We start from the raw sequence: 26142 nt of genomic DNA on the forward strand, positions 1-26142 counted from the left end.
AAAAAAAAACAAGCGAACAATGTACTTATTTGTGGGAAATATTAAAAATAATTACAATTTAAAATTCAAAACAAAAAATGTTGTTGGAAAAATAGTTAAAATTAACATGGTCTCTCTGCGTTGCAGAGCTGTCTTTACTTGCAGCAATAAGCTCAAAATAACCTTTTTTGACATGCGTGCTGCATTGTCAGCACCTCTGTTTGAAAGCAGGGGGCTGTCTTACAAGGCAGTCAGAGACTTGAGGCCATGCAGGGCTGGTGCTAGAGGCAACAAATGTACCTGAAAGCACCCAGGACAAAAAAGCCTGGACTCTAGTATAGGGTTCGAGGAGGGGATTTTCGCTTTTAAGGGTTGATTAAGATTAGTTTCAAGATGACTTTCAAAGGATTAGAGAGGTTATATTATTAGCATGTCCCAGATTGATCAAAAGGGATAAATTCAGACRTGTTCTTCAGCCCAGCTTCCTGGAAGATCAACTGCTTAAACATACATAGGCAGAACCCATGGCCTCACCTGCCAGGCTGTGTACAAAACCAGAAATTTCCCTGCAACGTCCTTTTTGACACACATATACAAACAAGTTTGCTAGATCTATGCAACCACCAGAYAAAGCTGGGTGCAAACCTCGGCAGCATTTGCTGAACCCTGTGCTGTGCTAATGCGCTCAACCTCTGTACTTTCCTATGACAGTAAGTAGGAGTTAAGAATAACTCATCAGTGCTGAGGCCAGCAGTGAACAGGAGAGGAAGTATCCTCAGTGATTACAGCCTAATGCTCTATGTCTTTATCTTCYGAAAGAACAAAGTACCAAGGAGCATGGCAAAGATGAAATAACAAGGGCAACCTCAGAACAAGCTGACTGCATGTCCCTCACTAAACTTCACCCACAATYAGTTACATTGACCAAGGAGGAAGAACTCCACAGCCTCTTGAAATTTCTGAGCTACAGGCAATAAAAAAAGTGAAGCAGGCTGAGACACTGAATGGCTCTAACAGGCTCCATTCAAGCCTCCTGTTGATGAGACAACCCACTTGGTACCAGTGGTTTGAATCCTCAGGAGAAACTTGGTTAAAGACAAGGTTCTGCTCCCATTTGCATCTTTCCCATGGATGTCACGCGCCCTAAAAATAGGTGAATCTCCTAAACTCAACCCAAAAGGCATGGTGCTATTTAGACTACTTTGCCATTGCCAGTAGCCTGGGAAGGGACTCTGCAGCTTAATACATAATAAAGGGGACAGCTGAAAATGCAATCAAGGAAGAATTGCAAGAAGGAGACTAGGTTCTGCAAATGAACAWCCAAAGGTGATTACAAGCAAGAGGAAGGCCACGGTATGCACTTTTCTCCTGGTAGGGCTCAAAGCAACTAAAAATTGCTTTTTTATGAAGATGTTCATGGAAGGAGGCATGCTGATTGGGAAGATATACTTGTTTGTAAAGAAAAGAAGTTACCTTGAGCTGACAGTTCAAGTGGAGACTCAAAGGCAACCCTATAAGGATTCATTAAGTTTTTCAGATTCTGAAATAGCTGAAAGGAAAACATTTTGAGAGTTAGCAGCTGAAAATAATGGAGAACTCCAGAACACCCAGGATTGCCCATCCTTATTTCCTACCTCTAGAAAAACTCTCACCAAATGCCCTTGAAAACATCTAGCTCAACACTAAACTAAAAGTGTTTTGACTGACTGTTCTCCCTGAGGATCTGTCCCTTCCTGTACGCCTGTTCCTCTAACCATTCCTCCTCTGCCCTCTGGGAAAGGCACAATCCACTGGGTTATTCATCCATTTACAGCCAGTCGTGAGATAGGATGGCAGCATGCTTCTGCTCAGGAGAAAAGGAGAGGTTCAACTTCTCRGTGTGATTTTTGCCTCCCTGGGCTTTATGCTACCTAGCAGTCATTCCCATGGGAAGCTCTTACCTTCTCCCCATTGGGGTTTCCAAGGACATAGCAGCCCATGATGTGAATGATATTTGGTTCAGGATTGACTTTACTCATCAGCCGGCTCAACCTCTTCCAGAAGCTGGAAGAAACAGGAAGAAACAGAATGGATCATTTAAAAATCTGTCCACTCATATGCAAGCAGAATTACATGTGCACACACTGATCAGGAGAGGCCTGAGGCTGGCAGCCTCAGGAGCAAGCTACCCAGAAAGAGCCCCTGATTCTTAGACAAGGAAGAGCAAGGGCAGACCAAGCGCCTGAGGAGCGCCTCCAAGTCACATGGTGGAGAAGGAGGAGCACCCATTCAAGCCAAGAATGGGCCAGGAAGTTCCAAGGAAAAGAGAAGGGAGCAAAGCCCACCAGAAGAATTTTTTGACTAACAGTTTTACACAGCGTTCTCTTTTCATGGCAGTTCCCTCCGATTTCCCCTCTCTCATTTTTACCAGCACCACCCTTTCTAAATACGAATGTTATCAGTACATGGGTTCTTTCTAGGGCATGAAATCAGCAGAGAAGAGCTGCAGAGATCATTCTTCTTCTACGTAGCTAAAGAGACGACACCAAAATAAGACAATTCTGTGTTAAGCTGTGCTTGTTGCTGCTCACCAGAGTCAGACCTGGTTTACATTTAGTGACTGTTGATCAGCTGCACTGTGAGATATAACTACCTTCTCTGCACAGTGGATCAGAGCAGATCTTCTGGTGGGCTCTGAAGCCCAGCAGTTCTTCTGTGGAGTTTGTGACTGGAGGTTTGTTTGCAACATTTGCTTCTCCCAAGCATGTACATGTTGGATGGAAACATTCACTTCCAAGCATGCAATATTTCAGCTCTATATTCACAGCTTTCTGAAGGTCCCTGAGTTACTGATCTCAGATCATTTATGCTTGGAGTGTGTTCAGAAGCTGTGTGTGTGCRTGCACACGTGCCTATGAATTTTAGTGAGAGTGTTTGTGCCAGAGCATGAGAGTGTTGAACAGATGTTGATTTTAATACTCAATTCTCGTGCCAACATTAAGCTGTGTATGAACAGGTTGATGCACATCCTCTCCTCCACAATAAAGTGCTGCTAGCCAAGGAAGTTTGAGCCAGCACAAGCAAGCAGACAGCAAAACACACAAAGTTTAACTCTCTGCAAGGAGAAGCAGAATTGCCTCAGCCACCYCAGTTCACAGGCTGTCATGCTAGGTAACCCCCCCCCCATCAGCAATTTATGGTGACAGGCTGGACTTTGAGCAGGCTTTGCAGAGACAAAGAAGCAGATTCCAGTTCCCCCTGCCTTTAGAAGGGCAGCTACCAGACAGCTGAAGGGGGAACAGCTTGGATTTCTGCCACTAGTCGCCTGCTTAGAAATGCTACCTCAGCCACTTCAGAGCAACAGAGGCATGAGTGCATGCTCTGGTTTCTGCTGCAGGAAGGAAACCTCCAGCAGAACAGCAGAGCAAGTACATGGGTGGTCAGCAAAGCCTTTGTTAGGATAGAAACCTTTTTTCCTCTTTTGAGAGTCTAAAGCTGAAAGCCCAGAGAAACACTAAATAGCATATAAAAGCATAAATCTACCAGTGCCCCCCTACCCAAGGATTAGCATAAAAATACAGTCATGGAAGTGTTTGGCGGAGGGACCTCTGGAGGTCCCTAGGCCAACTTCCAGCACAGGGCAAGACAGTCGCCAACACTAAATCATGTTGGCCACGGCTTTGTCCAGCTAAGCCTCAACAGCCTCCAAGGCTGGAGAGTCCCCAGGTTTCTGGTGACCTGTCCCAGGGCTGCATCATCCTGGATAAGCTTCATTCTATTATCTTTGTACTCCTCTTTGAGTTGTGAGCTGCTATCAGATCCCGCCATTGGTCTCCCCTTCCCCAGATGAAGCCAGCCCAGCTCCCTCCACCTCTCCTGGTAGGCTATCTGCTACAGACATTAAGAAAATTGAGTAGAAAAATGCTATGGAAGTCTGCAATGTAACAAAGCCACTCACAGGATCATATCTTCCTCCTTCTCCACTTTGGCAAAGGTGGCAACTTTGTTTTTTAACAAGTATAAGTGACCAGGACCTCCCTGCAAGAAAAAGAGACAGATGCAAACCACCTTGCACAGGCCCTAAAGAAACAGACTGGATATGTTTCTTGCTCTGTGCAGCCATACCCAGAAGTACCACAAGGGAGCAGAATGAACACACCAGGCTGGCATGGCTTCTACACCATCCATAGCACAGACACTCCAGCCCTTATCCAGGAAATAATTACATACTGTTGTGTTGTGGGTTGGATTCTCTGTTTTTTACTAATATATAACTCACCTCACTCTAGTAAGACACAATTATAGACAAAAAAAAAAAAAAATCTTCACTGTGGTGGCTGGAGCGTAATAGGGAAGACCAAACAAAGGTCCCTTTCATTTGGGGATCTTAAGGGACTTGCCGTGGTGGGCAGACAAGTTGCTGAGCAAAGCAAGGATAAGCAGGCAAGTTGTTGCTGCAGAAGAATCGAGATTTGGTGGTTAAAAGAATAACAAGAAGATCCAGCACAATATTGGGAAAATTAAGAGGTGCAATCTCCAGGTCAGTGAACTACAAACTGTTTTGCAGCACTAGGCATTTGGGAGGAAGTGCAAGTTAGGATAGCTTCCTAACTTCTCATTTCAAGGTTCCCTGCACTGCTGCTGGGGAAGTCCAGAGCTAGCCACCCTTTAGAACCAGATACTTGCAAAGGAAATCCCCAAGCAAGCATCAGCTGTAGGAGGGCCTGTCCCACTCACAGCTCCACCAGCCTTGTACATTGACCCCTCTCCAGCAGTATGCTGGCCTCCACCATGGCTCCAAGCTGTGCCATCTTCTGGTCTGATCCACAACACCCACCACTGTCAGTGTCATAGGGAAGCCGTATGAAAACTATGAACATCACATCACAAATGCGTGTTCCTTTCTCATAAAGCTTCCTTTGGAGATTTACTCTAGTGATTACTCACTAATGCTAGCTTGCTAGGTTTCCTTGAAAGCAGGTGAGAAGCAGCCTGGAGTTGACTACACTAATTTAAATTTTATTTACTGCCTTCACAGCAGCTTGAGACCGCTCACTTTCTGGGGAAATGAGAAGTGGAAGTTGTATACATGCAGTTACTTTAACAGAACTTGGCTTTGCATGATCGGTTCCCCCATTTAATTTTCCCTGGCAGAGACAAATTTGTAAGAAACATTCCAAGGGCTTAAGAACTATCACGTACCTGGCAAAATATTAGCATCTTCCAGATCTTGCAGCCTTTCCGATAAATATTGAGTTTCTTCTCTATTTCCTCTGCAAAAAACATGTTGGGAAAGATGAGCCATGGAGGAAGTTAAAAACAAGTCTTGCAGAATAAAGCCTCATTTCTTCTCACTAGTGCTTAGTCCTGAAGGCAGGAGCCGAACTGTGAGAGGTGATCAGCATCCACAGACCCACTGATGTTAAAGCAACCCCTTTGTTTTCATGCTGTGAGAAGCAAAAAACCACAGCAGAAAAACCACAGAGTAGGTAAGGTGCAGCACCAGACAGTGCTTTCTAGTGATCACAGCACTGGACCAGACTCAGATGTCCCAACCCTCTCTGTTAATACTTTTAGTCACCTACTAGGGTGCATTGAACAGCTCCCCTTATTGCCCTGTGCCTCAGCTTCCCCTTCATAAACTGGGAGCATGGACATAGAAAATGCACTATGGAAGTGAAGTTTTAGTACTGCAGCCTATCCAACAGCAGTTGACTGACTGTCAGATGTCACTGGATTGATAAAACCCATTTGTGAATGGCAGCTGAGGCACAGGGCAGTGGAGTGACATTAACATACTGATCCGTTACATTTGCAATGGGCAAAAATTAAGAAAAAGGAAGCAACACTTACATACCTAGGATGTCATCAAAGGTGGCGTGTTCGTGGTCCTAGAAATGAGCAGAGAACATTTATCAAGACTAGCTGCCACTACGCTAGCTACCATGATATTATCTATAGAGATGTCTCTTACATAGCACGCAGTCGCATTCCCAGGGAAACACAGGCTCTAGACCACAGTCAAACCRAATGATGGCCTCCAGCACATCACAGGAATTACCACCCCGAAACCTGTATTAGCAGAGAAGCTGAAGACTGAGTGGTCCATGAAGACCAAGTCCATCTGAAGGCCTGCAGATGAATCTTACAGACTGATGGGGGGAGGGGGAGAGGACAGGTCCTACACAAATACTGTCAAATATAGTCAGCAGTGTGTACTTGCCTCTTAGCCCAGGTTTTGAGGCCAACCTATGGCTTTACACATGCCCAAGCTGGCCAACAAATAGCCACGCTCCCAACACATCTGCCTGTGGCACTGCAGTTAGACACTCTGTGTGAGAGTCTGTGACACTGGCTGTAGAGACCTGGTCAAACCTGGACCAGTAGTCAACACAACAACGGTAAAACTCTCCAAGAAAGAGAGAGGAAATAGAGCTAGACACTTGGCAGCACTATCTGCTGCATACTAAGACTGAGTTTTCTGGACAGTCCAATCCTTCCCTTTCAAATTAAGTGGATATTAAACAATGAGAAAAAGAGACCCGTGATTCCCTGCTGATTTTTCAGATACCTGCTCAGGCAAGACTCCTAGTGAAGCCTGTGTGGAAAGTAAGGTTAAATTACTGACTGGCAGGGATACACCAGAGTACACGATGTGATGGGTCAGTCCATGCTCCACTGCAGAGTTTTGTGGCCTTGCACTTTCTAAGGATGAGCAGAAGTCTCGAGCCTGGCAGCACACTCTGCCATTGTGCTCAGGCTTGCCCTACTTTCCCTTGCTCACATTCCCATACCACCTGGCTGTGTCTGCATAGTCTGGCAGCCCACATGTGCAATCTTCACTCCACCTTGCTCTTCCACCTAGACCTGAGTYTGCACAGAGCTGCCCCAATCTGGGGCAATCTGGGCCAAAAATATCCTTGACTCTTTCATGCCAGCTTTTCCAAATCACATCACTGCTTCAGAATCACCCTCCCAGGAGCTGGGGATAGGGGCAGAATAAATCACTGTATGCTGCCAGCTCCCACACTCCCCCAATGTAGCAGAAGTGATATACTTACATAGAGAATGGGGATGATGGAAGGGTCGTCCCTGCGGATAATCGTTGGGACATACTCAGCTTTGGGCACCTTGGAAGAAATGAGCTGGAAGAAACAAATGCACCAGGGTGAGGAGGAGCAGCAGAGCCTGGACGTAAAGGCCAAGACAATGGCACCTTGTTCAGTTGCTGCCTGAACCCACACCAGCAGCAAATCCAACCTATCTGCATCCCTACAGAAGGTCCTCTGAGCTTTCAGATCACCACAGAGCCCCTTGGCCTGCCAACTACCCCACATGCATCACAGTCTCTCTAGCCCCCCAGCAACTGAGCGCACAGCTCTGCCCAAGGGACACAACCGAGTCGGGGAAAGCTGAAACACTGGTCTGTGAAAGGGAGGCAGGTGTGCACAGAGGATGGACCAACTTGTACATCCCAGTGAATGGCTGTATCCCAGTAAAGAGCGCTTTCTGACCAGTATCTGTGTGAGGGTCTGTGATGCTGGCTGTAGAGGCCTGGTCAAACTGGCACRCTCTGCTTGTTGATGGCGGGGCTGCAGCATGCCTAAGCAGGAACCAGCCAGGGCTGGACAAAGTGGTTGCCAAAGGATAAACTGGTATCCAGCAGATTCTGTGCAGAGCACTAAGATGCCAGGCAGACGCAAGATGCCTGGCAACCCTGGCTGCAGCATTCCGCCAGCTCCATCAGGACAAGAGCCCAAGCAGAAGGGCCTGCTACCAGMGCAAGCTGAAGGGCTACAGGAACATGGGTGACCTGGCTGCGCTGTGATTTCAGGCACCTCTGTTCATTGCTGCAAGAGTGGAACAGGCATCAGTGTTGGTAGGCCTACCCCTTCTCACTGACATCACACACAAGTCATGTCTTAACCTCCTCTCACTGACCAACTAAAGTTTCAAGTCAAGCAAGACATGATAACCAGAGGGAGACAGGGGCCTTGTTTGCTGCTCGTGTGGATATGTCTRTGACAAGGCTACTGATAGCACAGCATATTCTCAGCTTGGTCACCCTCTGAAGGGCCCCACTGGACTCTGGCTTGGCTTAATCAACTGCAAGCCCTATTGCTCCCAGGCTGCTGGTTTCCGTCCAAGCTGTGCTGAGGACACCAGGCACATCTACAGGAGGAGCAACAGCAGAGAGGTTAGTCCGAACTCAGCAGTTCTGTACCTGCCCTAAATGTTGTCAAGGTGCCTGCTCATGGACCAACCTCATCTGCGCCTTCAGCTCATGTGAATTTTATGAAACAAGTTGCAGACTCAAACCTTTTTTTCTGCTCCAAGTAACCATGGGTTTTTATGCCATTTAAGTCCTCCCCAAATTTACATGGTAGTAATTGCATACAAGATATCAATTTGGCTTCAAGTTTCTATTTTTCTGCTCTGACTCTGAAAAAAAATCTCTTCTGTAAAGTATAAAAGCAGACTGACTCCATGGCCCTCACTCCCCCAAGTTTTAGCCCAACCTGTTCAAACACAGCATTGCCCAAGCAACAGTGCYGCCCAGAAACCAAGCTGGAAGGTTAAAGCTTCATTTTTTGCTGATGACTTGTGCATTTTTCCAAAGAAGGTGTATGCCAGAACCTGGTCCTGTCTGAAAGCCACCATAGAGCACGGGGGAGCACAGAGGCAAGCCTAGCATCTAGGAATGGTAAAAGAGCAGAAAGCATCTCAAAGGATGACACATGGCTCCAGAAAAAAACAGAGGAGTAAGAGCAACTGGAGGGAGGGTCGACGGGACTTTACACTCGGCCTCCATCGTTAGCGCTTGTCAAGCTTCATGCTGACTCAAATCAGTGTTGGTGACAGTCCTGGTATCAACATRGGTTGGACTACAGGTCCTTCCACTTTTTGTTTTCTTTCAATACAYTACTCCCAGTAAAAGCAGATGCTGAAGATCATGTCATGCCTTCGCTGATCTCTGTACAGGGCGTACACACCTGGAGTTGCCTACAGGTAACCAGAAGACCTGTTTTCCCCATAAACACCCTAAAATTAGCAGCTGTGAGAAGATGGACAGGGTCTGAGCAGATAAAGGTACCCGAGTTGGAAACCCTCACCATTATTTTTGGTGGAATAAAGTCTTCTCCATCACACGCCATGGCTTCAAGCTCTTTTTCTGCTTCCCAGTTCAAGTCAAAGTCACCATCCAAAGTGCCACAGGAATCCTGAAGGTCATGGCCTGCCAGAACACAGCATGCATTACACGGGCAGAACAGCTTGCCTTTGCCACTTGATCCTCTTTGTCTGGCAGCTACATTGCAAGATGTACCACAAGCCGTGAGACTTGTGACCTCCTTTCCTACACAGAATGGCAGACACTATGCCTCGAGGCTGACATCTCTAAAAAGTCTTAACCAGTAAGAGTACAAAGACAGAGCCTGATATCACATATCACATAACATTTTTATCACTCTCACAGTCACCAATTTTAGCATTTGAAAACTAATTCACAACAATCCCCCAATCATTTCAGAAAGAGAGAAGGGGATGAAACRAAAAAAAAGCTCTACATTTTAACATTCCCAAGTTGATGAGCAAAGGACCCAAGACTTCAAAGCTAGTCTCCTTGCAAAAATTACTGCTCTGACAACATCTTCTGAGTGGCTTTAAAGAAGCTCCACCTTGTTAGTCAAGCTGATCCTGGCAGAGAAGTTTCAGAGTACAAGGACAGCCACAGTAAACACAGTAGTAATGCAGCAGTATACTTGAATTTGCTCTCCAACTTACCTGTTGGCCTTCAATGCCTCCTGGAGAAAAAAAGAAAACACATCTGGAAGGAATATAATTGACTGTTAAAAGTTAAAAATAGAAAGGATGCTTCCCTGAAGCCAGGGACTGAGGAAGAAAACTGAGATGTCTCTATTTGTGCCTTTTGGGATGTTTGAATGTCACTGGGCAGTGCCCGGAGCACAGATCATGTCTGAACAATGTCTTTTCCATTCGCCTCTGAGTTAGCTGAGGGAGCGGGGAGGAATCAGACTGCAAAGGAACAATCGGGTCATGTTTTGAACTTGGCCTTTCATACACCTCCCCCTACAACCTAGTCCTGTGTCCTCTATAGCTAGGAGGGCTGAACCTTGTGCTTACCTGAAAGGTCAGTCTGTTTCATTAGTGAAATTCATTTATAATCTAACCCACTTCAGCATGGGCAAACTGATATCCACAAAGTCCATAGAAGACTTTAGGGCACAAGGCTAGAGGACTTCAATAAGATCTGGGTGGACAGGTAAAACAGCCATTCACTTTACAAAAAGACAGTGGGAAGATGCTGGCATTTCCTCCTGCAAATTAACACAACAGCATCTCACTCCCTGCATACCGAAAATTGCAGCATCACTGGGGATTCCCATAGGAATTCCTAGTGGTCTAGAGATCAGATTGCCCCAAGCTATCATCTGTACAGCAAGCACGGGTAGGAAATCAAAGCTACACCTTATGGAGCACTGCAGATGTGCTCAGAGCTACTATAACTTAAGGAAGAGCTCAGAAAAGACTATTGCATGGAAAGCTGAGCAGGTTAGCCCCACTACAGTGAATGYAGCCTGGACTGGTGCGTGTCAGTATTTCCAGCTAAGTGTTTGATCCCAGACAAATAAAGTTTGATGGCAATAGATGACTATAAGAGAGCTGCACCACTGGGTGTCCTTTGGCAACTGCACAATAACATGAGGTTAGAGCACAAGCACTTCCACATGTAAATGCAGGTACACACAGATGAACATGTGCATATACCTGGAGAGCTATTTTCTCAGATTTTGTAAAACTAAAGGATCACAGGTGGGGAAAAAGGACATAGAGAAGCTACTCCATTGGGACTCCAGTCAATGCCTCAGCTGGAGGGTTTGGCCACAGGAGGAAGCTCAAAGGACTCGGAACTCACTTTCTCGAGAGTCATGGAAGGAATCAGCTTTGATGGGAGTCGGGTCACTCCAGGACCTGCTGAAGCTCCTCTCACGCCGTTCGGCAAATGCTAGGATAAAACCAAAGCACGACATTAACAGACTCCAAAGCCACCTCTGTTGCTGCCAGCAAAACAAAACATCCAGTAGATTTCCATCAAAGCTAAACATCACGAGCTCCCCTGTGCTTGTTCTTCCATTTGCCAAATACAAGTCCCTTCCAAACAGCAAAACTAGGGTCTATCTTCCAGGCAGCAGCACACAAAGTGACCACTTTCTGAGCAGGGCCATGGTGGAGTAGGTAACACAGAAAAAGGATGACGCTTGATGGTCTCTCCTTAAGTGCACACTGCTCATATCTCGATTTAATTAGGGCTATTCCAGTGTCTCACTGCAAATGCTCTGACTCAAAGGCCTCACAGGAAGATGTATTCAATACCTAATGACATACATGGGACCAGAAGAAGTTGTCTAGTTAGATATCCCTTCACATCTGTTTTGTGGCACTCTTTTCACATTTTAGTGATACTCCAGTCAGAGCTAGAMTGAACAGAAAGGCCTCAGAAAGATCACGGTTCCTAAATTTGGTTGCAAAAGAAGAATTCCTTCAATTTTTGCTTGCCAGGAATATTGTGAGCAATTTTTCTCCCCTTTTTCTTCCCCCCCAAGAGATGCTGTATTTTTTGTAATGGCTTTTCCCAAGCAGAATCCAGGGAGCTCTGGCCCAACTGGCTGCCCCATTCACAAATTCCTGGGGACTGTCAACCATGATATCTAACTTGGTAAGTATGCATGACAGCCATTAGATTAACAGCAGCTTATAGCCACTAATACCTATTCCTGGTAGCAGACAGACCAAGCTTGGTGTAGTATAACAAGTAAGGGCATGTCATGTCAGCAGCACAAGAAATCACTGCAGATCTGTGTTACAAGAGCTGAAAGGCAACCTGTCCTCTGCTGCAGTGTGTCCAAGTGTGGGTGTACTCTCCAGTGGGACAAATCACATACGAAGCTCTTCAGGTGTTCTCCATCCTCAGCTTTCATTTGAAACCAGGCATTTAGCTAATATGCACATGAAGAATGCTTTGAAAACATGACCCGAGAGTTACCAAGGCAGAGAGACATGCCTGAACTTCCAGACAGTTCTAGGGGGGGGAGGGCCCTGTTCACTTTAGGTAGTGCTAACTCAGATGGCAATAAAGACACTTTAAAGGACAATGCTGTTTACTATCAACTTCTCAAAGCATATGAGAAAGGAGGGGAAAAAACACAAATCCAACGCAGCAACACTTTGCTCTGGATAGTCCTTGCATGATGGCTGGCCAGGGAGAGAAGAACAAACTGCTTCCTCTTCTGGAAGAATTCCCTTTACTCAGGAGGTGGTTACACTGTTCTGAGCCCCAGGCAGGTCGCAGTAATAAGGGAGCTGCCCCAGCCAACCTCTGGAGCCTTTCTCAGGGAAAAAGGACTGCCATTTCCTAGGGTCAAGAGCTGACTTTTTCTCCAGCGAGGCATAATGCTCCCTTATTTCCACCCGTTGGTCCAATCTCTTCTCTCTGCATGTTCCTCTTCTTTCTTCTCTCCACCTTCCTCTCACTGCCCTAGGTAACCTTGCCCCCCAGGTCCTGCTGTGGAGAAAAAATGGTGCTGGGATGGGGAAGAGAAGAGAAAGCCCCAATTCATGCTGCACATGAAGCACTGACTGTCCTTGGGGAGCCACGGCAGGACCTCAGCTTCGATAAAAGGCCAGGCAGCCCTTGTGTGCTCTGCTGACCTCAGCTCTGGTTCTCCACGCAAGCGTCTACATCAGCCATTGCCAAAGCCGTGTGCACGCAGGACAAGGACGTTGATGGGCAGCTCCCCTTCCACACCTCAGACTGAGGCCACAGAGCTCTCCTATGACCATGGCAGAGGTTTCTTGGAAATAGCTTAAAGGCTGCTTGCAGAAATTTGTGCGTCTTGGAGACTTGCAACAACCTGGCCTTCTTTTCATCAGGTAAAATGGCATCCATGGGGTATATCTTTTGTTGGGCTGACTGCTGGTCCTTTCTACCCGTGTCTGCACACAACATGGGGCTCTCTGTGTCCCACTGGCAAAAACCCCAACTTCTCACTGCCACACTTTGCTGTTTCTCACTTACTTTGTGCTTTAACCCTTCGGCTCCCCACCATGCGGAGATGCTTCCGAAAATTCCTGAAAGAAAAGCCAAACAAAATCTCTGAGAAAGGCAATGTGAAGCAATACTCAGGCCCACCAGGACTGAAAAGGCTTGGGAAAAAAATGGAAGGCAGCTTGTTTCCTTCCAGACATCCAAACACYGGAGACAGGTTTCCCAGCCTGCAACTATTCAGTCCTGGGAGGGTTATGTTTGTCAAGAGTGTGCCTGGTTTTTTTTCTAAATTCTCTGGGCTGGCAGTAGGGGGCAAGTGAGGTCTACATGGCAGTCTCTTTCTCAAGGCCTCCTTTGGGTTTGGCTCCCACTTTCCTGAGACTAAGGCACCCGAGCTGAAGAGACTGATGGTGCTCATGTTGGCAATGTACCCTCTTCTCTTGATAAGCACGGTAACTGCTCCCCTCTTTCCTTTCTTCCACAGAGGGAAAGTGGGGTGCCCCCAGGCTCTGCTCTGCTAGGCATCACACACATACCATGCTAYGGTGCTGCTCATTCCCATACACGTTCACAGCAATCGGGATTTTAGCAATTCTCAGCAGTGCTGTCAGCCACCAAGCAGCCTGTGCTGCTCTCCAGGCCAAAAAGTTATAAAATACTGAASCAGCTTCTTCCATCTTGGATGGCACCATTCAGCAAGGTTGCATGTCCTCACGGGCCTGGCTTCCAGTAACCCTGCCTATCTCAGCATGTGCTTTCCTGCCTGAGACTCACAGGCAGAGTTCAGTGGGGCTGCGGAGTATACAGCTGTGGGGGAAAGTCCACCAGAGGGGAAGCCTCAGGAACGGAGCTACACCCTGCTCTCAGTTCCATAAACAGACAGTCCTGGCCGTTCCTCAGAGAGCAAGGCAAAGCGACTCTTTGTCCAGCCCCTTGGACGTAACGGATCAGTTTCCCACGGTTTCTCATTACTCACCCAGACAGTAACCAAACAGGACACGAACCAAACAGGACAGCAGAAGGGACAGAGGGAATGAGTAGCACGGGGACTAGCAAAAAATGGCTCGCTCCTACTTGAACTCTACTTAGTTAGGGTGACTCTGCCCTGCTCTGTGCCTTTTGCGGCCCACAGGGGACATTGGTGAGCCCCAGTAGCCTGCGTGGAGTGGGGGACTTCCTAAACCCCCCCGGTCCCATCAATATATGCCACAGACAAGCAACAGAGACTACAGCTAGGGGAAGAGGACAAGTCACCTGGCTCACACACAGATTGSTGGGATGAATAAGGACATGTTACAACTGTGTAGACACTCAAGCAGACTAACTTGAATAGAAGACACTTCCAACACAGACGTTGAGTTGTTTGGAACAAGTCAGGTATCTCTACTCCAACGGAAGGAGAACAACCCAGACACATCCTTCATGAGAGGAAGAGCACTTCACCTGTACTGCCTTCTGCCCTGTCCCCCTCTCTGGCCTTGGATCACACACAGTCATCAGAATCCACATTCAGCAATTCAAGAAGGGAAACCTAAGATGTATAGTGAGGCTGCAAGCAATATTATTCCACGACAAATTTCCATCTGCACTTGGACTATTAACGATCCTTTGCAAAGCTTTATTTGAGCTTTACTTGGATACAGGAAGATTCATTTCTGCGCATTAGACAACTGGCTCTTTAAAGAGATAACCAAAACAAGATATTTCATAAACATGTGCTGGACTGGCTCTGCATGCAAAGCCCTCTGGGGGGGTGTGATGACCAGTATCTTGGCCTGCCTCATTGCATTAAATCTAAATAAATTTGCTAGCAATTTGCTAGCGGAAGGAGGCACATTCTTTAAACTTGCATTGTAACTTGTTGGAATGAAAAGCTTTGTGATCCCTTGTGAGACTGAGCTCACACCAGACACCAATCACCAATATTAATTGGCCAGGCCACTGCTATATCCTTCGGGCTTTTGTCATTTTGGACCAAAACCTGTTTCTCTGTTAAATGATCATTTCTTCTCTTCACAGAGGAGCTTCTTCAGACCTTGAGGGGAAACAGGGAGGGTTTTTTGCCATAAGAGAGTGCTCCTTCCAGTGCCTAGATAGCTCACTCCCTCCCCTGACAAAGAGCTGGAGGCAGCTCGCAAGATAATCTTCTAAACTTTGCTGAGAGCAGCTGCCAGGGGAATTCAGCTGCTCTGCAAGGTTGCTGTCACACTGAACCCCTGGAGAGTGAGCCAGAGGTCCATTTCTCTCCTCAGCTCATCTAGAAAAAAAGCACTTTGGAAAAGAGGTGTGAGCCTGGGACTGCCTCTTAATGCAGGCATCCTGTGGCCACTGAGATCCTTCTGAGGGCTTTTTGCAGTTGTCTTCCTCATGCCCCACTCTGTGCTTGCCTGTTAGCATGAAAGGAGTGGCTCTACACTGCCCATGCAGCAACCCCTGGAGGAGCAGAAACCTGCTCTGTGGGCACTGGGGCTACATAAACCTGCCCTGGCTCCCTGCYTGGCTCTTACAACTGCACCCAGCAAAGCCAGTGTTATCTGATCACTAGTGAGATCTCTTTGCCCACCAAAAATCCAACAAGCACCACTCAAGTTACAAACAGTAATAAAGGCTCCTTATCACTCTCTTTTCTGAACAACCCTCCTCCTCCTGACAGGCTCCAGCTTACCACTCAGTCACCACAGACACTATGCCACCTCCACAATAACCATCCCATCCAGGGGATCCCCGAGACACAGCAGCCCAGCTCAGTGCTCCCCCCTGTCCAGCCCTCTGCTGGCAGCTCTGGCTGCATTGATTCATTATCCAAGCAGAGGTCAGGGACACCAAAACAATTACTGAAGTCCATCAGTACTCAGCAAAATTCCCAGCAATGCCTCTCACTTTCTGCACACCCTCATCCTCCTCAGCTTCTGCCTGCACAAGTCGCAGGCTTCAGCACATCATCGGGCACGATGCGAAGCAACATCCATTGCACAAGCACATGTGCTGTGCCATGCAAAATGTCCTCCCTGCGCACCAGACACATAGGACCAAGCGCTGAAGGGGCTACATGATAATGAGTGAACTTCCAAGACACTAAGAACACAAAAGGGCTGCAGGACAGACATTGAAATGGAGGTGAGGCTGGGATCCCCCTCACTCCCCGGAGAAAAGAGCTAAACGCAACTGCAGGGTAATCCTCATGGCTGGCCAGAACCTGCTTCAATAGCACAGCCAAAAACCCACGCTGACTTTGTCATCGTTACAATCCTACCTCCTCTTTACCACAAGATAAATGCAGATGGGCTCCCACTCTGCAATCGYGCCCAGCCCTTCAGTGTCCGCAGGAGGTGAAGGGACACGCCGTCCGCTCAGCAAGGATGACATGACTCTCTCCTCTCCTAACTAGTCAGCATCACCGATGTACCGTGACTCCTACTCCTGCATTTGAAAGCCACGGGAACAAGTCATTTTCTAACAAAGGCTCGTCTCTGAGAAATCTCTTTCTTTTTAAGGATACACTGTCTAATTATTTAAAGAATCTTTAGTTTTTGTTCTTATTTCTCTTCTTTATTGATAAAAAATCTTAAAATACTAAAAAAAAAATCTTCCTGGCAATTTCCCAGGTCCAAAAACCTGATATTTTTCTCCCACTTTGTTTTGAACAGTGCTGAAGTCATCACAGCATTTTCTTACCAAGGATGCAAATCACAAATGCTGTATTATCCTGCCAAAATATATACGCTTTGGCACAGTTAAGAAACTAGAGCAGTTCTGATTACCACACCGGCTATGTGTTGTGCCTTGTGAAGCCAGCAGAGGGAAACCAGAAACCTTCTGTAATAGCAAGACAAAGAATCGTTTCCCATCCCCTTTTATTTCCTCTCTGTTCTTCAATAAAAAGAATTTTAGACTGACTTTTGGCCATTAGAGATGTTAACTTTGCTTAGGCCTCAGTATTCAGAAGTGCATTTGTAGATGCAACCTAGCTAACAGGTCTTACGTGCTATCGTATTCAGCTAAACAACGTTCCAAATCCTGGGGGTGTGGGGAGGAATTGAATCTTTAAGTTAGACATAYATGTCTTTCTACCTGAGAGATAGACCCTGTATGTTATATTTGGAAGCATAAAAGAAACTCRACAGTGTTCCTTTAAGAAGATAGAGATGCGCTACTTTGTGTACTGTAGCATCATTCAGCTCCACGTTTCCACCATCGCCACTGCTAGTGTCCCTACTAAACAGCAACACAGACAGGGACGACCACGGTCAACGTCATCAAGCGTCATTAGTGACACCCGATGGGCCCATGCAACACCAGGCAGGGTTACGGCTGTGGGAGAAAACGGGCCCTACCTCTGTATAACAGCTGCAGAATCATTCTCCCGTTTCCGTCTCTTCCTCTCTGCRTAGCCCCTGAATGCCCTGGGAAACCATTTTAAGCCATTAACCAACTACACAGCTTTGAACTGGAGAGGACATGAAACACATAGACGAGAGAGAAAGCTCTCACCAGACAACAGAGAGAGGTCAGGCTGACTGAGAAGGAGAGCCAGGCCTTGCAGAACTGCATGAGAGTCAGGGACTGCGAAAAGAGTCACCAAATCAGAGGTCCTCGCTCTCTAGAGTAGGTGGCTGGAGAAACCGTTGTTCCTAAAGCAAGCGTACAAGTGGCTAGAGCACAGTCCAAAGAATGGGGAAGAACAACGATCAATCCCTACTACAGAGGAACGGACCTAGGAAACTGCAGATAAAACCTCTGTACACCAGGACCAAGAGGCACAGAGGTACGCTARCAACTGTAGCCTCCATACTGAAGATGAGGATGGCCGCAACATGATCCATGTAGGCCTACCAAGTGGAGCTATCTAACCTCTTGCCAGCTGACAAATAGCCTTCAYACAGGGAAAGCACAAGTGAATATGACAGACAGGAGAGGAGAGGAGTTTATCCAGGACATCAACAGACAAGGAAACAAAAAATGAAGATTATACTTACGAGATGCTAGAGATTCCAGGAAACGCAGGGAAAAAGAAAAAGAAGAGGAATTCATTAGTGCTCAGCCCCAGCCAGCAATCTGAGGGAATCCTCACTCCAAAGGAACACATATTTCTTGTTGAGTGGAAGAAAACTGCTTTTTAAATTAGACAGTTCTCAATGGTAAAACTCCTACTTGACCAAGCTAAATCCTCCCTGAGGCAGTGTTGGCATGTGGCTCAGACACAAATTAAGTTCCGTGTGGACCCAGAGAACACACAGATGTATTTGTAGAACTGACAGCTGAATGTGGCCCTTCAGGCTGCAAGAGGAGCTCAGCATTGTGGGCTTCTGCAGAGAGGAGGCCTCCTCACCAAGGCAACTAAGATTTTGGAAGTCAGCTCATAGTATCTAGTCTCTGAAGGATGGAAACACTGTGGGCTGAACACAGCAGAGCAGAGGCTGGGAGAACAGGGGGACCTGGGGGAGCTATCCCAACCGTCTCCAGGAGGCATGCTGAACTTCTGGAGATGTTTCTATGCGAATTCCAGAGGCAGTACAGTATCTCCAGAAACGTGAATTAAGGGAGTTGTGCTTCCTAAGGGCTTCTTTAGGGCACATTTCCCCAAACCAACAACCTGGCTTTGGCTTCCAGCAGCTCTAAGTCTTGTAGCACTGCCATGGGCCACTGACTCGCAACAAACCTCGTGCACAGCAAAGTTGACTTCAGATAGCAAAGAACGCGTCCAAAGGCATGGAGAACCGGCTGGTTTTATGGATGGTTTTGTTTGCTGGATCAGGATCAGTTCCATGCTTTTGTTCTCAAGGTCTGACTGTAAAATACAATTCCCTGTTTCCAATCAACATTTKTAAAGAGTAAAGCAAGAATGCATCAAATCGCCTTTGGACTGCCCAAGGGTCTGGTCARCCTGGCTGGTGTCAAGCAGCATCAACCATCTCGGGGTGCTGCCAAACTTACAAATCTTAGAAAGGAGGCGGTGAGCAAAGGAATTATAACCTCTGAGGGCAATATGGAGAGGGCAGAAGCCCACAGAGGCCCCTCACTCCTCCACACTGGGTGGGATAAGCATGCCTTTGCTATGCCATCAGTACACACTGACTGGCACCAAGCAAATGCTTCTCTGGCCAGCTCCCTGCATTGGAAGCGTGGGTCACACCTCCAGCTGAGCTGGGAGCTGAGGAGGTAGAGGTCAGGAAGGCATGCAGCTTTCACCAGGGGATGCAGAGTCCCTCCACATCTCAGGAGCCACCCACCCTCCTCCCCAACCCTTAATCCGGCCCTCTCTGCCTCAGCCCTTACAAGTCCAGTTCAGTCTGGGTTATCCCAACATCGGCAAGCAGCTTCTGTTTGAAGCTTGAGGGTGGCAAAGCACATGGGAAAGAGGAAACAGCAGAGAAGTTAACTATGAAAGAGAGACCAGGTGAGAGGAGGAGAAATGGAGAGCAGTGGAGCAGTGTGTGACACAAACAGACAGAAAGGAGGTAACAAGGCTGCAAAAAGGCCTTAGAAGGCCAAACAACTTCATTTTCTTCATGACCTGCCTTAGCTTTTCAGTCAGATGGGAAATATTTGAAACCAGGAAGATGTCTTTTAATGGACAAGCTGCACATAACCCTGAAGTGAGGCTTTGCCCACTCTCTTCAGTCCCTTTTGAACTGCTTCCTCCCACCACAAAAGTGACCTAGGGCCACCAAATCCTGAGCAGAACATGAAGAGAGGGTATGGCTAACTCAGATTCACTCACACTCTGCAGAGATTTCACCAACACCTTCTTCAAACGACCAGGCTAGGCTGTAGGTCTACATCTCACCCTACAGAGAGGCACATTCTCCAGAGTTATGGATGCAGGGCAGGCTGGGGTTCACAACTCCTCAAGGCAGTGGCTGCAGCAGTAGAAAATGGTGGAGGGTCTCAGCGGGCGTTCCCGCAGGACCCTCACTCTGCACACGCAGCCAGGATCAGGGAACAGCATTATGGAGCAAACAAGGGACACAGGGAAGAGCTGGGCAACCAACAATGGAGTTAAAGAAGGGGAAAACAAACAAGTGGGAGTAACAGGAAAGAGAAATAATGAGTGCAGAAAAGACAGACAAGATTCTCTCTCTCACTCCTATACTGTGGTGCCAAACATGATTCAAATGCTCCAGGCTCTGAGATACAGCTCTGTATGGACCTCACGCTCCAAGATACATYACCAAAGCTACAACAGTTGCTTCACTTACGCTTGCATAGTTGTAGTAGCAGTTTGAAAACTGAAGAGGTTCTCTTTTGGGAACCAGGTCCGTATAGGTACATCATCTGGAAGAGAGAAAGCGACACCTGAAAACCCATCAGGCAGAGACAGAATTCACACAGCAAGACTTTCCAGGCTATTGCTCTTGACACTCCTTCAACAGCCTGCCCTGTAGAGTCTCACCCTCCTTGAACATACATATGCTACCAGTAAGTGTTTCATAAATTTGTGCTAAGCCTTCTTAGTTGCACCTGTCTATCAGGCTATTAAACGAAGAATGAAAGCTCTCTCCTAAGCATAGGAGATTAGAATAATCCAGGAATTACATAAAAAAGCAACATCTGGAGAAGGATAAAGAAAAGAAAAAGGAAAGAAATATTTCTTATTAGAAGTATTTTCTAGCCTCTGCCGCCTTCTTAGTGCTGTTAGTCTGGTCTGGAATGTCTCATTCAAATGCTTCTTTCCAATACGAACCCCGTGTTATAGATGAAAAGCATTTCCTTCCTCTGAGCAGAATTATAAGCCTAAAATATACTCTCTTTCTCCTCCATTCAAGTTTTCCAATATATCCCTTGGACACTTGTTCACAATAATGTGGCCTCCATGTTTGGGTTATTTTTTTCTTCTGTTTTTAGCAGTCAAACAGCACATCACCAGTCTGGGAATCTCTCYATGCTTATTCGCTCCCTTATGTTTGTAAACTGCCCTGCCTGAACCACCTGCGGGTTACTTCCCAATCTTGTTGCATTAGGACACCGCATGACCTCCATGTAACAGCCAAAAACTGATTTAAAAAAAGAAAAAAACAGGCAGCAAAAAAAGTTAGTAATTATGTTTGTGGAATGTTAGTGTCACAGATGAAGGAATTTGACCAAAAAGCAGCTCCTGTCAAGAACTCTCCAGTTAAAGTCCATCAGCCAGGGACTCAGAGGTATATTAACACCCCTCCCCTGAGGCATGGGATGTGTGCATGGACATAGATTAGATTCCCAGGATTTGAGGCTGATTTGCAGCATGTTTTGCTTCCAACTTCATAGCTCCCATGCTTAACACATTGCCATGTGTTGTTGATAGTATGTCTTGTTTCACTCATTGGAGTTTTAAGATCATTAGCAACCACAGTATCTTAGTCATTAATATTCTGGTATTGTCAAGAGTATTTTTTACTCACTTTTCTTGGCCAAAACCCAACTCAACCCTATATGCCTACTGCAAATATAATTAGTACACATCAGATATCTTACTAACTGTTTCATACAGGTCACTATCTACCTAGAAATTGACCCTGCAGTTCCTTGAAAGCACAGAAACATGGGTGCAATTGCTGATGCAAAGATGCTAAATGCARGCGGGGAGGCTTCCTTTGAAGTGGAGCGCATATAAATCTATGCACAGTAGCAGTCCCTAAGAAATCATGCAGAAAGCTGTAACAGACACTCCTCAGCTGACAGTTTATGTCAAGCCCTGTAAAAGGCACTCCAAGGAAATACATATTTTAAATGAAAACTGCATTCTAGTATTCTAAATTCTTATTATGACGTTCATATTTCTGCCCTCCTCCATAAACCACATAGAGAATAGAAGCAAAATAGCTCAGAATATAGATGGATTATTTATTTGAAGTCTTGGTCCCACAGAAGTGCTGAAGGAGGAGAAGTTGTGCGAATCCTGGCTTAGCCAATGCTTCTGTGCAGATGTTTCAGAGACTACATATCTCAAAGGACTGACAACGTTTTAATACACTTTCCAGCTTTTAAGTCAGTAGCTTTGATTCAAAACACAGCTTTTGCGCAATGGCTAATACCCTCATGATGTGCTGTCTGAACAATGTCTGGAAGCYTCCCCTCCACATCTGACAGACAGGAGAGGATATAGGAGAGATGTCACCACCCATAGCAGTCGAGGGAGAATAAGGGAATCTGCAACCCTTCAAAGATGCCTCTTTATCTGCCAGGGGTGGAACAGCAGCAGAGAAGCATCCAGCTGGGATGGGGCACAGTCCAGCTCCAGAGCCAATCTGACAGATTGAAACTCTGAGTTTAAATAGAGCTATTTTGCTTCCAGGAGCAAGCAGCAAGCTCCTCCTCCTCTGCCAGGCAGAGCATCTTGTCTTCCCTCTTTTTTATCATCTACCATAATGAAGTATCCAAGGAACCATGGGCCTAGGAAAGACTGGAGAAACAGTGACACCACACTCAGTCTTTCCAACACCTGCCAGGCAGCACGAAACATCTCAGCATCTCCGTCCACTAATGGATGTGTTTGTATCAGATGCTGGGAGCAACATGGGAGACAACAGCTTGTGCTTCTCTGGAATGGTGCTAGATATCATCAACTTAGCCAAAAAAAATCCATATTAAATTATGCCAATCTGGCCTAACTGCCACGAGGATTGATTTGCAGCAATAGTTTGTCATGTAAATCCAAACAGAAAAACCAGCATTGTGAAGTGAATCTCTGGGGAAATTAGTCTTTCTCCTGTCTCCATCCATCTTTGCTGTTTTCTCCCTTAGCCATGCATGAAGGGCATTCCGGCAAACACTTCTTGCAACCCATCATTCAGTTATTGGTTTTCCTCTGAGTAACAATGTTTGGATAGAGAGCACAAATTAGGCCAMGCTGAGAAAACTTTCAGTGCATAGTGCCAGTGCATATGACGGGATTTGGTCTCCGAGGGACAGTGCTGTCTGTGCTGCCACACGTGCAAGCACTCGGAGGCTCGAGACAAGCAGAGGGCATCCACTAGCTGGTTGTACAAGACGTGAAATATTCATGGAAGCACCTGCAGGTTCAATGTTATCCAGTGTGTTCCCATTTGCTTAACTACTCTGATATATTTTCAGAAGGACAATCTCMATTTCACACTGATAACTGGCCCTAATGAAAATTACTGCCTGGTTGGGAAAAAGGCATACTATAAAGCTGTTTCTGTATCATGTAACCTGCTTCACAGGTCCCACAACACAGAATACAATTTTGATTTATTCAAGAAAGCTTTCAACATAAATATAGCAACATTAGAACAGAAAGTTTTTGCTCTCTCWATTTCGAACAGGTCTTACAACTGCAGATTCAAATCAGCACCTGATCTCCACACAACCAACCCCCTCCACGTTGTGGGTCTCTCCTCCTGAAATCCAGGCACTGAAATATTTTCTTCTTCTATTTTCACATAAGTGTTCTTGCTGTGCCATCATAAGCAAAGCTACCTTTAACAAGTAAAACACATATGATCAGAACACTGTAAATATAGGTAGACACTTCTCACTCCTTTTCTTGTGCCTAAGAAATAAAGTCTAAACTTGTACATGTAATGGCTCAGGAGAAGCTCAAAAATCCACAGGGAACAAACAGAGAAATAAYGCTTGGAAATTATGCACAATCCCTGCCTCCCACACCCCTTTTCACCTTTATTAGCTTATGCGTGAATTTAGTCATGTAATTTTAGGCATCCAAGTGTGARTATGTGGTCCCTAACTTAAACTTTCTGCCATTTTACCTGCATGCAGCTATCATGAACCCAACAAAGATGTTCAGCTTGATCCTCACAGTTCCTATATGCTACTTGATTCCTTTTCAAGGGTAAAGCCTTGAGCTACCTTGCTGGACACACAGCTCTAAAAGCCTCGATGTACAATTACAAAAAAAGTCAKGGAAATTAGGTCAGGTCATTGCTGGCCGTGTACAGAGCTGACAGACAACGAGATGGACTGCGTCCTGGCTCAYAATTCAAAGCATATAGTTTGAGACATATATTTGATTAATGATTAAGTTTTCAAAAACAATCAGGAATTTTTTAATGCAATTGAGTAATAACAAGGCATATTCCCTGAAAACATTCAGCAAGTGAATGGAGGAGGAATTTCAGTATCATGTKATTTGGTAGTATTTATGGAAAGACTATGACGTGGCATTACACGAGGGACCCTGCCAAACCAACTCCAGCCACACACACAGGCTAACACAAWAAAAGGGACGTACCAAAGTCACCCTCACCAAGCTATGTTAAGCCGGCATGAAAACCACCCCAGCTTGTCTGCTGCGGACAAGCTGGAAGCAGAGACAACAGGSCTCTTGGTGGGTCCAGTTGCCCACTTGGAGGAGTTGCCCTTAAACGGAGCTCAGCTTATTTTAAGTTTCCTCTTCGTCAATCCCTTTCTGTAGGCACCAGTGCAAGGTATCAGCAAAAGTGCTGAAGGGGAAACGCTTCAGGGCTTAACTCAATCCACCCAGCAACGGTACCCTTGTGTCGAGAAGAGATGGGCATCTTTCTTCACCCATATGTTGCAGAGACCCTTTGGGCCCTTTCAGCACACAGCACCCACCCTTACTTACCAGAAACTCGATCAACACTATACATCCTCTCCAGCCTTTTCCTGTGCCACCCTGTCTCGCTGGATTGATGCTGCTCCAGGTCAAAGGAATGCTGGGAAGGGACAGCCAGTCGGGTGCAGTTTGGGCACTCCTTGGAGCCCTGCCGACTGCCCGGCCAGCCTTTGCAATGCCTGCTCACGCCGTGAGAGCCACCAGCACTGTGCATAGGGTGGCCGTGGTGGCACTCCTCTTGGGCAGCCCCCTTCATCACCACCAGTTCCATGCTTTCGTTCTCATGGTCTGACAGCATTGGCCGCTCGCCGGAGATGGTGTAGACTCGTGGCTTCGGTCCCTCGCTTGGCATCTTCTCCGCCTGCTCCTCGGAGAAGCTCCTCTCAAACTTGCCGTCCGAGATGACGGAGAGCCTGCGCTTGTTCTGTGCCGCCTGCTGCATCTCAGGAGAGTCCTCCTGTCCGATATAGGAGTCTGCTAACAGATGATCTGAAACAGATGGCACACTTTACTGCTTAAACCTGAAGCACCCCAGGCACAGACAGATTCAGGAGACTGTTTGCTACTGCTGCAGAAAGGGGAAGAGAGAAAAGGAGATGTGGTAGGGCCCCCCAAGAACCTTTCTAGATGAACATTTCCACACAGCCTTGTAAATCTCCAAAACTGGTACTGAAGAGAGAGACATTTCTCACAGACATGCCCAATAGTTTAAACTTGCAAATGGCCAGCAACAAGGGCCTAGGAGCAAATGCAGTTCTTGGTGCACAGCCTGAAATTGCTTATGTGCAAAGCAGTCCTTGTTCAGCAGTGCAGCCCTAGCTATTTCAACAGGTTTACCTACACAAGGGCTACTGAGTTGGGAAAGGTTTGCAGGACAAGGGCCAGCCCTAACTTTTGCCCTGGTATCCCTTTGATCCTGGTAAGAAGTCACAAAATCCAAATGTTCTTTGTGCACCAAGCTACTATTTTCTGAACTAAAGGAAAGGGGCAAACCACCAGGGGTTTCTTGTTAATTTTCTGCCAGTTGGTTTGACATGAAAGAGATGCCAAAAGACTCCAGCGACAGCTGTGACACAGCGGCCCCGCTCTCTGTCACACCCCTGGCTAGCCTCATGGGTGTAGATGGCGAGGGCACTGTCTGCCGAAGCTGCCCTGAAGAAAGATGCGGCAGCTCCCTTTGTACAGTAGCAAGATCTAAAGGAGAGAGACCCGTGAGTGCAACCGTCTTTGGAGCCCACACAGTGGATGAAGTGCCAGGAAATTTCAGCATTTCCATGGCAATTCCATGCATGAACCCAACAGTAGCTGCCACCCACCTGCTAATCCCTTTTTCAAGTGGCTGTTAATTACCTCTTACACCTCCCTTCAGATGGGAAGCAACTAGGGGACTGTTAAAAAGGCTCAGCAGGGAATGCATTAGTCATGTGACTACTACCCTAGAAAAGAGAAAATCGTAAGCATCCAGCACAGACAACAGCATTATACACAGAAGCAGAAGGCAAACCCACTCCTTTACTTCATCATATACTTAACGAATGTTTTTTCTTCAGCTGCTGAGCTGGAAGAACTGAACAATAACTTA

The 26142-nt window shown here is 46.6% G+C and overlaps 1 protein-coding gene across 5 annotated transcripts in view; it reads right to left on the bottom strand.

Annotated features, from left to right (window-relative positions):
• Positions 1-26142, bottom strand: part of NSMF (NMDA receptor synaptonuclear signaling and neuronal migration factor) — a 49788-nt gene that overhangs the window by 3486 nt on the left and 20160 nt on the right. For 2 of the 5 annotated variants that reach the window (XM_085320119.1, XM_085320120.1), the window contains 11 exons: positions 24570-25049; positions 20224-20299; positions 13055-13107; positions 10895-10984; positions 9072-9193; positions 7020-7103; positions 5816-5849; positions 5161-5231; positions 3917-3996; positions 1920-2022; positions 1453-1528 (listed from right to left, as the gene is read on the bottom strand). In XM_085320119.1, coding sequence (XP_085176245.1) covers positions 1453-1528; positions 1920-2022; positions 3917-3996; positions 5161-5231; positions 5816-5849; positions 7020-7103; positions 9072-9193; positions 10895-10984; positions 13055-13107; positions 20224-20299; positions 24570-25049 — 1269 coding nt within the window. Of the gene's footprint in view, positions 1-1448; positions 1529-1613; positions 1823-1919; positions 2023-3916; positions 3997-5160; positions 5232-5815; positions 5850-7019; positions 7104-9071; positions 9194-10894; positions 10985-13054; positions 13108-17358; positions 17428-18000; positions 18007-20223; positions 20300-24569; positions 25050-26142 lie in introns of those variants that run through there. The other 3 variants (XM_085320122.1, XR_014897723.1, XM_085320121.1) reach the window with 3 other exon arrangements.

Source organism: Rhea americana, unplaced genomic scaffold (genome assembly GCF_003343005.1).
Source record: "Rhea americana isolate MKP2758 unplaced genomic scaffold, rheAme1 scaffold_61, whole genome shotgun sequence".
Lineage (NCBI taxonomy): Eukaryota > Metazoa > Chordata > Aves > Rheiformes > Rheidae > Rhea > Rhea americana.